Below are 12,790 nucleotides of genomic sequence, written 5' to 3' on the forward strand. Positions count from 1 at the left end.
AGATGTGTGTAAACCTGGTGGCTAACTACGAGAAACGTCTGACCTCTGTGATTGCCAACAAAGGTTTTGCCACAAAGTACTAAGTTATGTTTGCAGAGGGGTCAAATACTTATTTCCCTCATTAAAATGCAAATCAATTTATAACATTTTGACATGCGTTTTTATGGATTTTGTTGTTGTTATTCTGTCTCTCACTGTTCAAATAAACCTACCATTAAAATTATAGACTGATCATTTCTTTGTCAGTGGGCAAACGTACAAAATCAGCAGGGGATCAAATACTTTTTTCCCTCACTGTCTACAAACCCATCTGATGTTTGCCAATGAACATTTGAATGATTCAGAGGACAACTGGGTGAAAGTGTTGTGGTCAGATAAGACCAAAATGGAGCTCTTTGGCATCAACTCAACTCGCCGTGTTTGGAGGAGGAGGAATGCTGCCTATGACCCCAAGAACACCATCCCCACCGTCAAACATGGAGGTGGAAACATTATGCTTTGGAGGTGTTTTTCTGCTAAGGGGACAGGTCAACTTCACCGCATCAAAGGGACTATGGATGGGGCCATGTACCGTCAAATCTTGGGTGAGAACCTCCTTCCCTCAGCCAGGGCATTGAAAATGGGTCGTGGATGGGTATTCCAGCATGACAATGACCCAAAACACAGGGCCAAGGCAACAAAAAAGTGGCTCAAGAAGAAGCAAATTAAGGTCCTGGAGTGGCCTAGCCAGTCTCCAGACCTCTCTGTGTGAGTCTATGGGTATCTAAGTTTATATGAGTCTCTATGTGAGTCTATGGGTATCTAAGTATATACTAGTCCCTGTGTGAGTCTACGGGTATCTAAGTTTACATGAGTCTCTGTGTGAGTCTATGGGTTTCTAAGTCTATACTAGTCTCTGTGTGAGTCTATGGGTCTCTAAGTTTATATGGGTCTCTATGTGAGTCTATGGGTCTCTAGGTCTATGAGTCTCTGTGTAAGTCTATGGGTCTCTAGGTCTATGGGTCTCTTTGTGAGTCTATGCGTCTCTACGTCTATATTAGTCTCTGTGTGAGTCTATGTGTCTCTAAGTCTACACTAGTCTCTATGTGAGTCTATGGGTCTCTAGGTCTATGGGTCTCTGTGTGAGTCTATGGGTATCTAAGTCTATACTAGTCTCTATGTGAGTCTATGGGTCTCTAAGTCTATATGAGTCTCTGTGTGAGTCTATGGGTATCTAAGTCTATGGGTCTCTGTGTGAGTCTATGGGTCTCTAAGTCTATGCTAGTTTCTGTGTGAGTCTATGGGTCTCTGTGTGAGTCTATGGGTATCTAAGTCTATGGGTCTCTAAATCTATACCAATCTCTGTGTGAGTCTATACGTATCTAAGTCTATACTAGTCTCTGTGTGAGTATGGGTATCTAAGTTTATATGAGTCTCTGTGTGAGTCTATGGGTATCTAAGTTTGTATGAGTCTCTGTGTGAGTCTATGGGTATCTAAGTTTATATGAGTCTCTGTGTGAGTCTATGGGTCTCTAAGTCTACGGGTCTCTATGTGAGTCTATGGGTCTCTAAGTCTATGCTAGTCTCTGTGTGAGTCTATGGGTCTCTAAGTCTATGGGTCTCTAGGTGAGTCTATGGGTCTATAGGTCTATGAGCCGCTGTGTGAGTCTATGGGTATCTAAGTTTATATGAGTCTCTGTGTGAGTCTATGGGTCTCTAAGTCTGATACCATCAACTCACTGCACCTGAGAACCCGGTTTAATCCCAGCTCAGTCTATGTAAGTCTATGGTTATCTGTCCAAGTCTACGGGTGAATCTACGGGTCGCTTTGGGAGTCACAGAGAACCCGCTTGAACCACGGGCAGCTGAAACCTGGGTTCACATCTCGGGTTATCAGTGGTGCTGCTGACGTGCCGTCTCAGACACGGCCATTACGAATCCTCCAAAAGTGTGAGACCCTGGGATTGAACCTGGAACCCAGGATCTCAACACGTGGCGGTGAATCGGTGACCCTGACGCCGCTGTTGTGAATCGACTCACGCGAATGTTGTCGAAGGAGGTCCTGCTTGTGATGTCATACAGCAGGAGAAGTGCTGGGGATAATGAGGAGACATCATCATCGTGACTATCATCATCGTATTTACTCAGCAACAGCAGCAGCAGCAACAACCGCACCACTCATCACCCTTACAGGGAGGACTGCTGTGCCGTCCCTGTAGCTCTGTTAATGCTACTATCATCACTACAGCCACTCTCACATCTCGCTGTCATCTCCCTGTAGCTCTGTTAATGCTACTATCATCACTACAGCCACTCTCACGTGTCACTGTCATCTCTCCCTGTAGCTCTGTTAATGCTACTATCGTCACTACAGCTACTCTCTCGTGTCACTGTCATCTCTACCTGTAGCTCTGTTAATGCTACTATCGTCACTACAGCCACTCTCTCGTGTCACTGTCATCTCTACCTGTAGCTCTGTTAATGCTACTATCATCACTACAGCCACTCTCACATCTCGCTGTCATCTCCCTGTAGCTCTGCTAATGCTACTAACGTCACTACAGCCACTCTCACGTGTCACTGTCATCTCTCCCTGTAGCTCTGTTAATGCTACTATCGTCACTACAGCCACTCTCACGTGTCACTGTCAGCTCCCTGTAGCTCTCTTAATGCTACTATCATCACTACAGCCACTCTCACATCTCGCTGTCATCTCCCTGTAGCTCTGTTAATGCTACTATCGTCACTACAGCCACTCTCACGTGTCACTGTCATCTCCCTGTGTCTCTGTTAATGCTACTATCATCACTACAGCCACTCTCACATCTCGCTGTCATCTCCCTGTAGCTCTGTTAATGCTACTATCGTCACTACTGCTACTCTCACGTATCACTGTCATCTCTCCCTGTAGCTCTGTTAATGCTACTATCGTCACTACAGCTACTCTCACGTGTCATTGTCATCTCTACCTGTGGCTCTGTTAATGCTACTACCGTCACTACAGCCACTCTCTCGTGTTACTGTCATCTCTACCTGTAGCTCTGTTAATGCTACTATCATCGCTACAGCCACTCTCACGTGTAGCTGTCATCTCTACCTGTAGCTCTGTTAATGCTACTATCGTCACTACAGCCACTCTCACGTGTCACTGTCATCTCCCTGTGGCTCTGTTAATGCTACTATCGTCACTACAGCCACTCTCTCGTGTCACAGTCATCTCTACCTGTCGCTCTGTTAATGCTACTATCATCACTACAGCCACTCTCTCGTGTAGCTGTCATCTCTACCTGTAGCTCTGCTAATGCTACTATCGTCACTACAGCCACTCTCTCGTGTCACAGTCATCTCCCTGTGTCTCTGTTAATGCTACTATCATCACTACAGCCACTCTCTCGTCTCGCTGTCAGCTCCCTGTAGCTCTGTTAATGCTACTATCATCACTACAGCCACTCTCACGTGTAGCTTTCATCTCCCTGTAGCTCTGTTAATGCTACTATCGTCACTACAGCCACTCTCACGTCTCACTGTCATCTACCTGTAGCTCTGCTAATGCTACTATCATCACTACAGCCACTCTCACGTGTCACTGTCATCCCCCTGTGGCTCTGTTAATGCTACTATCGTCACTACAGCCACTCTCTCGTGTCACAGTCATCTCCCTGTGTCTCTGTTAATGCTACTATCATCACTACAGCCACTCTCTCGTCTCGCTGTCAGCTCCCTGTAGCTCTGTTAATGCTACTATCATCACTACAGCCACTCTCACGTGTAGCTTTCATCTCCCTGTAGCTCTGTTAATGCTACTATCATCACTACAGCCACTCTCACGTGTCGCTGTGATCTCTACCTGTAGCTCAGTTAATGCTACTATCGTCACTACAGCCACTCTCTCGTGTCACTGTCATCTCTACCTGTAGCTCTGTTAATACTACTATCATCAATACAGCCACTCTCACGTGTAGCTGTAATCTCCCTGTGACTCTGTTAATGCTACTATCGTCACTACAGCCACTCTCACGTGTCACTGTCATCTCTCCCTGTAGCTCTGTTAATGCTACTATCGTCACTACAGCCACTCTCTCGTGTCACTGTCATCTCTCCCTGTAGCTCTGTTAATGCTACTATCGTCACTACAGCCACTCTCTCGTGTCACTGTCATCTCTCCCTGTAGCTCTGTTAATGCTACTGTCATCACTACAGCCACTCTCACGTGTCACTGTCATCTCTCCCTGTAGCTCTGTTAATGCTACTATCGTCACTACAGCCACTCTCTCGTGTCACTGTCATCTCTACCTGTAGCTCTGTTAATGCTATCATCACTACAGCCACTCTCACGTCTCACTGTCATCTCCCTGTAGCTCTGTTAATGCTACAATCGTCACTACAGCCACTCTCTTGTGTCACTGTCATCTCTACCTGTAGCTCTGTTAATGCTACTATCATCACTACAGCCACTCTCACGTGTAGCTGTAATCTCCCTGTGACTCTGTTAATGCTACTATCGTCACTACAGCCACTCTCACGTGTCACTGTCATCTCCCTGTAGCTCTGTTAATGCTACTATCATCACTACAGCCACTCTCACGTGTAGCTGTCATCTCTACCTGTAGCTCTGCTAATGCTACTATCGTCACTACAGCCACTCTCACGTGTCACTGTCATCTCCCTGTGGCTCTGTTAATGCTACTATCGTCACTACAGCCACTCTCTCGTGTCACAGTCATCTCTACCTGTAGCTCTGTTAATGCTACTATCATCACTACAGCCACTCTCTCGTGTAGCTGTCATCTCTACCTGTAGCTCTGCTAATGCTACTATCATCACTACAGCCACTCTCACGTGTAGCTGTCATCTCTACCTGTAGCTCTGCTAATGCTACTATCATCACTACAGCCACTCTCACGTGTCACTGTCATCCCCCTGTGGCTCTGTTAATGCTACTATCGTCACTACAGCCACTCTCTCGTGTCACAGTCATCTCCCTGTGTCTCTGTTAATGCTACTATCGTCACTACAGCCACTCTCTCGTGTCACAGTCATCTCTACCTGTAGCTCTGTTAATGCTACTATCATCACTACAGCCACTCTCTCGTCTCGCTGTCATCTCCCTGTAGCTCTGTTAATGCTACTATCATCACTACAGCCACTCTCTCGTCTCGCTATCTCCACCTTTTCTCTGCCACCGCAATTTAACTAAACTTGAAACTGAACATTTTTTGTTTCATTTGTCTTACCAGGTGAGGCCCACTTGGCATGTCGCTTCTTTTTCAGAAGTGACCTGGCCACAAATGATCGCTCAAAGAAGTGGCTCATCATCATGATCATCATCACCTGGCCATCATTTAGAGCAGCCAAATAACTCTGAACGCGTGACGTTGATTCTAAATGTGGAGGGGAAACTCGGAGGGCCCGGAGAAAAATCCACGCGACCACGGTGAGAGAGAGACACGCAAACTCCAAATATACAGCAGCAGCAGGCGTCAGGGTCGGGATCGAAGCCACGACCTCCTGTACACCAGGCGAGGTAGTTAACATCTCCTAGGCACCGTGATGATGATGAGAGAGAGACACGCAGACTCCAAATATACAGCAGCAGGTGTCATCTGGGTCGTGATCGAACCCACAACCTCCTGTATACCAGGCGAGGTAGTTAACATCTCCTAGCCACCTCGGCGCCCGGGGCAGCGCTACCCCGAGGGAATCGGGAGCCGGGATGGCGGTGGCCGTGAGGAGTGCGGGGTGGAGGGGGTGGAGGGGGTGGAGGGGGTGGAGGGGGTGGAGGTGGAGGGGGTGGAGGAGGTGGAGGGGGTAGAGGAGGCGGAGGGGGTGGAGAGGGTGGAGGCGGAGGGGGTGGAGGGGGTGGAGAGGGTGGAGAGGGTGCAGGGGGCGGAGGTGGAGGGGGTGGAGGAGGTGGAGGGGGTGGAGCGGGTGGTGGAGGTGGAGGGGGTGGAGGTGGAGGGGGTGGAGCGGGTGGAGGGGGTGGAGATGGTGGAGGGGGTGGAGGGGGTGGAGGGGGTGGAGGTGGAGGGGGTGGTGCGGGTGGAGGAGGTGGAGGAGGTGGAGGGGGTGGAGGTGGAGGGGGTGGAGAGGGTGGCGGTGGAGGAACTGGGGAGGGGTGGGGGCTGGCTTGTTGTTTTTGCAGCTCACGGCAACTGCTCCTACTGCTACTGCTCCTACTGCTACTGCTGCTACTGATCCTACTACTGCTGCTACTGATCCTACTACTGCTGCTACTGCAGCTGCTACTGCTGCTACTGCTGCTACTACTGCTGCTACTACTGCTCCTACTGCTACTGCTGCTGCTACTGCTGCTGCTACTGCTCCTACTGCTACTGCTGCTGCTACTGATCCTACTACTGCTGCTACTGATCCTACTACTGCTGCTACTGATCCTACTACTGCTGCTACTGCAGCTGCTACTGCTGCTGCTACTGCTGCTACCACTACTGCTGCTACAACTACTGCTGCTGCTACTGCTGCTGCAACTGCTGCTACTGCTGCTACTACTACTGCTGCTGCTACTGCTGCTACTGCTGCTGCTACTGCTGCTACTGCTCCTACTACTGCTGCTACTGGAGCTGCTGCAACTGCTGCTACTACTGCTGCTACTACTACTGCTGCTGCTACTGCTGCTACTGTTGCTACTACTGCTGCAACTGCTGCTACTGCTGCTACTACTACTGCTGCTACTACTGCTGCTACTGTTGCTACTACTGCTACTACTGCTACAACTGCTGCTACTGTTGCTACTGCTGCTGTTGCTGCTGCAACTGCTGCTACGGCTGCTACTGCTACAACTGCTGCTACTGTTGCTACTGCTGCTACTGCTGCTGCTACTGCTGCTGTTCAGCGTCCCCAGCTCCTGTCTTCCGTTGGTCGACGCGTGTAACGATCAGTGGAGCTCGCCTATGGATTTCTCGGTTTAAGGGCAAATCCATTCATCTGCGAGGAAGGCGTCTGGGAGAGACTGTGAGCGAGCGTTTGGGTGGGTCGGTAAGCGGGTGAGAGTGTGAGTGAGTTCCTGGGTTGGTGGGTGGGTGAGCGAGTGAGAGTGTGAGTGAGTGTCTAAGTTGGTGGGTGAGCGAGTGAGAGTGTGAGTGAGTAAGCATCTGGGTGGGTGGGTGGGTGAGCGGGTAAGAGTGTGAGTGAGTGTCTGGGTGGATAGGTGAGTGGGTGAGAGTGTGAGTGAGTGAGTGTCTGGGTTTGTGGATGTGCGGGTGACAGTGTGAGTGAGTGAGCATCTGGGTGGGTGGGTGGGTGAGCGGGTGAGAGTGTGAGTGAGTGTCTTGGTGGGTGGTTGGGTGAGCGTGTGACAGTGTGAGTGAGTGAGTGTCTGAGTGGGTGGGTGAGCGGTTGAAAGTGTGAGTGAGCGTCTAGATGGGTGGGTGGGTGAGCGGGTGAGAGTGTGAGTGAGTGTCTAAGTTGATGGGTGAGCAGGTGAGTGTATGAGTGAGTGAGTGTCTGGGTGGGTGGGTCGGCGAGCGGGTGAGAGTGTGAGTGAGTGAGTGTCTGGGTGGGTGGGTCAGCGGGTGAGTGTGTGAGTGTCTGGGTTGGTGGGGGAGCGAGTGAGAGTGAGTGAGTGAGCATCTGGGTGGGTGGGTGGGTGAGCGGGTGAGAGTGTGAGTGAGTGAGTGTCTGGGTAGTGGGTGAGCGGGTGAAAGTGTGAGTGAGTGAGCGTCTGGATGGGTGGGTGGGTGAGCGGGTGAGTGTGAGTGAGTGAGTGTCTGGGTTGGTGGGTGAGCGGGTGACAGTGTGAGTGAGTGAGTGTCTGAGTGGGTAGGTGAGCGGGTGAAAGTGTGAGTGATTGAGTGTCTGGTTGGGTGGGTGGGTGAGCCGGTGATAGTGTGAGTGAGTGAGTGTCTGGGTGGGTGGGTGGGTGAGCGGGTGAGAGTGTGAGTGAGTGAGTGAGTGTCTGGGTTGGTGGGTGAGCGGGTGACAGTGTGAGTGAGTGAGTGTCTGGGTGGGTGGGTGGGTGAGCGGGTGATAGTCTGAGTGAATGAGTGAGTGTCTGGGTGGGTGGGTAGGTGAGCGGGTGAAAGTGTGAGTGATTGAGTGTCTGGGTGGGTGGGTGAGCGGGTGATAGTGTGAGTGAGTGTCTGGGTGGGTGGGTAGGTGAGCGGGTGAAAGTGTGAGTGAGTGAGTGTCTGGATGGGTGGGTGGGTGAGCGGGTGAGAGTGTGAGTGAGTGTCTGGGTGGGTAGGTGCGCGCGTGAGAGTGTGAGTGAGTGAGTGTCTGGGTTGGTGGGTGAGCGAGTGACACTGTGAGTGAGCGTCTGGGTGGGTGGGTGAGCGGGTGAGAGTGTGAGTGAGTGTCTGTGTTGGTGGATGAGCGGGTGAGAGTGTGAGTGAGCGAGTGAGTGTCTGGGTTGGTTGATAGGTGAGCGGGTGAAAGTGTGAGTGTCTGGGTGGGTGGGTGGGTGAGCGGGTGATAGTGTGAGTGAGTGAGTGTCTGGGTGGGTGGGTGAGCGGGTGAGAGTGTGAGTGAGTGAGTGAGTGTCTGGGTTGGTTGGTAGGTGAGCGGGTGAAAGTGTGAGTGAGTGAGTGAGTGGCTGGGTGGGTGGGTGGGTGAGCGGGTGATAGTGTGAGTGAATGAGTGAGTGTCTGGGTTGGTGGGTGAGCGGGTGACAGTGTGAGTGAGTGAGTGTCTGGGTGGGTGGGTGAGCGGGTGAGAGTGTGAGTGAGTGAGTGTCTGGGTTGGTTGGTAGATGAGCGGGTGAAAGTGTGAGTGAGTAAGTGTCTGGGTGGGTGGGTGGGTGAGTGGGTGACAGTGTGAGTGAGTGAGTGTCTGGGTGGGTGGGTGAGCGGGTGAGAGTGTGAGTGAGTGAGTGTCTGGGTTGGTTGGTAGATGAGCGGGTGAAAGTGTGAGTGAGTGAGTGTCTGGGTGGGTGGGTGAGCGGGTGAGAGTGTGAGTGAGTGAGTGTCTGGGTTGGTTGGTAGGTGAGCGGGTGAAAGTGTGAGTGAGTGAGTGTCTGGGTGGGTGGGTGGGTGAGCGGGTGATAGTGTGAGTGAGTGAGTGTCTGGATGGGTGGGTGGGTGAGCGGGTGAGAGTGTGAGTGAGTGTCTGGGTGGGTAGGTGCGCGTGAGAGTGTGAGTGAGTGAGTGTCTGGGTTGGTGGGTGAGCGAGTGACAGTGTGAGTGAGCGTCTGGGTGGGTGGGTGAGCGGGTGAGAGTGTGAGTGAGTGTCTGTGTTGGTGGATGAGCGGGTGAGAGTGTGAGTGAGCGAGTGAGTGTCTGGGTTGGTTGATAGGTGAGCGGGTGAAAGTGTGAGTGTCTGGGTGGGTGGGTGGGTGAGCGGGTGATAGTGTGAGTGAGTGAGTGTCTGGGTGGGTGGGTGAGCGGGTGAGAGTGTGAGTGAGTGAGTGTCTGGGTTGGTTGGTAGGTGAGCGGGTGAAAGTGTGAGTGGGTGAGTGAGTGGCTGGGTGGGTGGGTGGGTGAGCGGGTGATAGTGTGAGTGAATGAGTGAGTGTCTGGGTTGGTGGGTGAGCGGGTGACAGTGTGAGTGAGTGAGTGTCTGGGTGGGTGGGTGAGCGGGTGAGAGTGTGAGTGAGTGAGTGTCTGGGTTGGTTGGTAGATGAGCGGGTGAAAGTGTGAGTGAGTAAGTGTCTGGGTGGGTGGGTGGGTGAGTGGGTGACAGTGTGAGTGAGTGAGTGTCTGGGTGGGTGGGTGAGCGGGTGAGAGTGTGAGTGAGTGAGTGTCTGGGTTGGTTGGTAGATGAGCGGGTGAAAGTGTGAGTGAGTGAGTGTCTGGGTGGGTGGGTGAGCGGGTGAGAGTGTGAGTGAGTGAGTGTCTGGGTTGGTTGGTAGGTGAGCGAGTGAAAGTGTGAGTGAGTGAGTGTCTGGGTGGGTGGGTGGGTGAGCGGGTGATAGTGTGAGTGAGTGAGTGAGTGTCTGGGTTGGTGGGTGAGCGGGTGACAGTGTGAGTGAGTGAGTGTCTGGGTGGGTGGGTGAGCGGGTGAGAGTGTGAGTGAGTGAGTGTCTGGGTTGGTTGGTAGATGAGCGGGTGAAAGTGTGAGTGAGTGAGTGAGTGTCTGGGTGGGTGGGTGGGTGAGCGGGTGACAGTGTGAGTGAGTGAGTGTCTGGGTGGGTGGGTGAGCGGGTGAGAGTGTGAGTGAGTGAGTGAGTGTCTGGGTTGGTTGGTAGATGAGCGGGTGAAAGTGTGAGTGAGTGAGTGTCTGGGTGGGTGGGTGGGTGAGCGGGTTATAGTGTGAGTGAGTGTCTGGGTTGGTGGGTGAGCGGGTAACAATGTGAGTGAGTGAGCATGGGTGGGTGGGTGAGCGGGTGATAGTGTGAGTGAGTGTCTGGGTTGGTGGGTGAGCGGGTGACAGTGTGAGTGAGTGTCTGGGTGGGTAGGTGAGCGGGTGATAGTGTGAGTGAGTGAGTGTCTGGGTGGGTGGGTGATAGTGTGAGTGAGTGAGTGTCTGGGTGGGTGGGTGAGCGGGTGAGAGTGTGAGTGAGTGTCTGGGTGGATGGGTGAGCGGATGAGAGTGTGAGTGTGTGAGTGAGCGTCTGGGTGGGTGGGTGAGCGGGTGAGCGAACGGGTGAGCGATCGGGTGAGCGAGCGAGTGTCTCACCATGCGCGTCGCGGTAGTAGGCGTGCGTGACGCTCCGGAATCTCTCCTGCCCTGCCGTGTCCCAGATCTGAAAACAGAAATGCAAAACAAATCAAAGCTCCCCCATATCGCCGTACAGACCGACCGTAGGGGCAAGTGCCGTTAGCGAGCAGCACCTATGAAGGCCGGCACGGCACACGAGGGGGTGGGTGGCCAGCACCACGCCCGACCGCCTTTGTCTCCCCAGTGGCGATGTTTACTACACACCGCACCAGGTACTCATTTGAAGCTGAGTCGACCTAGGGGAGGCCCGGGACCGGTTCAGATAATCGTCACTGGTGTTGGCCGTGAGCGGGAATCGAACCCGGGTCGCCAGGTTCATAGCGCAGCGCGCTAACCGCTACACCACCGCTCCCCAGACACACACCCACACTCCCACCCACCCACACCCACATCCCCTACCCTCACCCCCACCCACCCACACCTCCACCCACCCACACCCACACCCCCACCCACCCACACGCGCCTGCAAGGAGACAATTCATTATCCAATTCACCCGGTGTCGGTGGCGGAGGCTGCGGTGACAGTGTTCAGGGCCCCACGCTGAGCCCTACCGGTAAATGAGAACAACCCCCTCCTGCCCCCCCCCCCGATTGCTCCACCCCCCTCCCGTCCCTCCCCCCACCCGTCCGCCCCCCCCAACTGCTCCACCCCCCCTCCCACAACCTCTTGCCCCCCTCCCCTAACCTCTACCCCCCCCACCTCTCCCGGCCCTCCCCCCACCCACCCGCCCCACCACCTCTGCCCTCCCACCCCCACCACCAAAGTGACTAACATTACGCTAATTGAAACACCATCAGCGAAGCGAGCGCTAATGATGAACGTGCCCCGTCCCTTCGACGATCGACCGGCCTTTGGGTTAACAACTGTGGCTGGATACGATCTCACTCGCTGTGACCTCTGGCCCATCCCAGAGGTCACAGCGGGGAGAACGGCGCAGCAGCAGCAGCAGCAACGCGCTGCTGACCTCTGGCCGAGCCGAGCAGCCGTCCACGAGACTCCCGGCCGTCGTGGAAGCGTAGGCCAAAAACACGCGCGCGCCGGACAGGTCGCTGTCGACAGCTGCCACGTGACCTTTGCCGACCGCTGTTGTTTTGTAATTTGTTGAACAAATGGTAACTAACTGCTGTTGTAGTGTAACTTGTTGAACAAATGGTAATCGCTGTTGTATTGTAACTTGTTCACTAAATGGTAACTGTTGTTGTATTGTAACTTGTTCACCAAATGGTAACCGCTGTTGTTTTGTAACCTGTTCACCAAATGGTAACCGCTGTTGTATTGTAACATGTTCACCAAATGGTAACCGCTGTTGTTTTGTAACTTGATCACCAAATGGTAACCGCTGTTGTATTGTAACTTGTTGACCAAATGGTAACCCCTGTTGTTTTGTAACTTGTTGAACAAATGGTAACCGCTGTTGTTTTGTAACTTGTTGACCAAATGGTAACTAACCGCTGTTGTATTGTAACTTGTTCACCAAATGGTAACCGCTGTCGTATTGTAACTTGTTCACCAAATGGTAACTGCTGTTGTAGTGTAACTTGTTGAACAAATGGTAACTGCTGTTGTAGTGTAACTTGTTGAACAAATGGTAACTAACTGCTGTTGTTTTGTAACTTGTTCACCAAATGGTAACTAACTGCTGTTGTATTGTAACTTCTTCACCAAATGGTAACCGCTGTTGTTTTGTAACTTGTTCACCAAATGGTAACTGCTGTTGTATTGTAACTTGTTGAACAAATGCTAACCGCTGATGTATTGTAACTTGTTGAACAAATGGTAACTAACTGCTGTTGTATTGTAACTTGTTCACCAAATGGTAACCACTGTTGTATTGTAACTTGTTCACCAAATGGTAACCGCTGTTGTTTTGTAACTTGTTCACCAAATGGTAACCGCTGTTGTTTTGTAACTTGTTCACCAAATGGTAACCGCTGTTGTATTGTAACTTGTTCACCAAATGGTAACTGCTGTTGTATTGTAACTTGTTCACCAAATGGTACTGCAGTTGTAGTGTAACTTGTTCACCAAATGGTAACCGCTGTTGTTTTGTAACTTGTTGAACAAATGGTAACCGCTGTTGTATTGTAACTTGTTGACTAAATGGTAACCGCTGTTGTATTTGTAACTTGTTGAACAAATGGTAACCGCTGTTGTATTGTAGCCTTGTTGAACAAATGGTAACTGCTGTTGTATTGTAAC

At 52.0% G+C, this 12,790-nt stretch overlaps 1 protein-coding gene across 1 annotated transcript in view; it reads right to left on the reverse strand.

Annotated features, from left to right (window-relative positions):
- LOC116955120 (ras-related protein Rab-37-like) overlaps nucleotides 1-12,790 on the reverse strand; it is a 62,427-nt gene that overhangs the window by 28,726 nt on the left and 20,911 nt on the right. Inside the window, exons 5-6 of the mRNA XM_076052875.1 lie at nucleotides 10,549-10,615; nucleotides 2,020-2,072 (exon numbers count right to left, since the gene is read on the reverse strand). Coding sequence (XP_075908990.1) covers nucleotides 2,020-2,072; nucleotides 10,549-10,615 — 120 coding nt within the window. The remainder of the gene's footprint in view (nucleotides 1-2,019; nucleotides 2,073-10,548; nucleotides 10,616-12,790) is intronic.

Source organism: Petromyzon marinus, chromosome 58 (assembly GCF_048934315.1).
Source record: "Petromyzon marinus isolate PM22_M1 ecotype Great Lakes invasive population chromosome 58, UKy_Petmar_22M1.pri1.0, whole genome shotgun sequence".
NCBI classification, from domain to species: domain Eukaryota; kingdom Metazoa; phylum Chordata; class Hyperoartia; order Petromyzontiformes; family Petromyzontidae; genus Petromyzon; species Petromyzon marinus.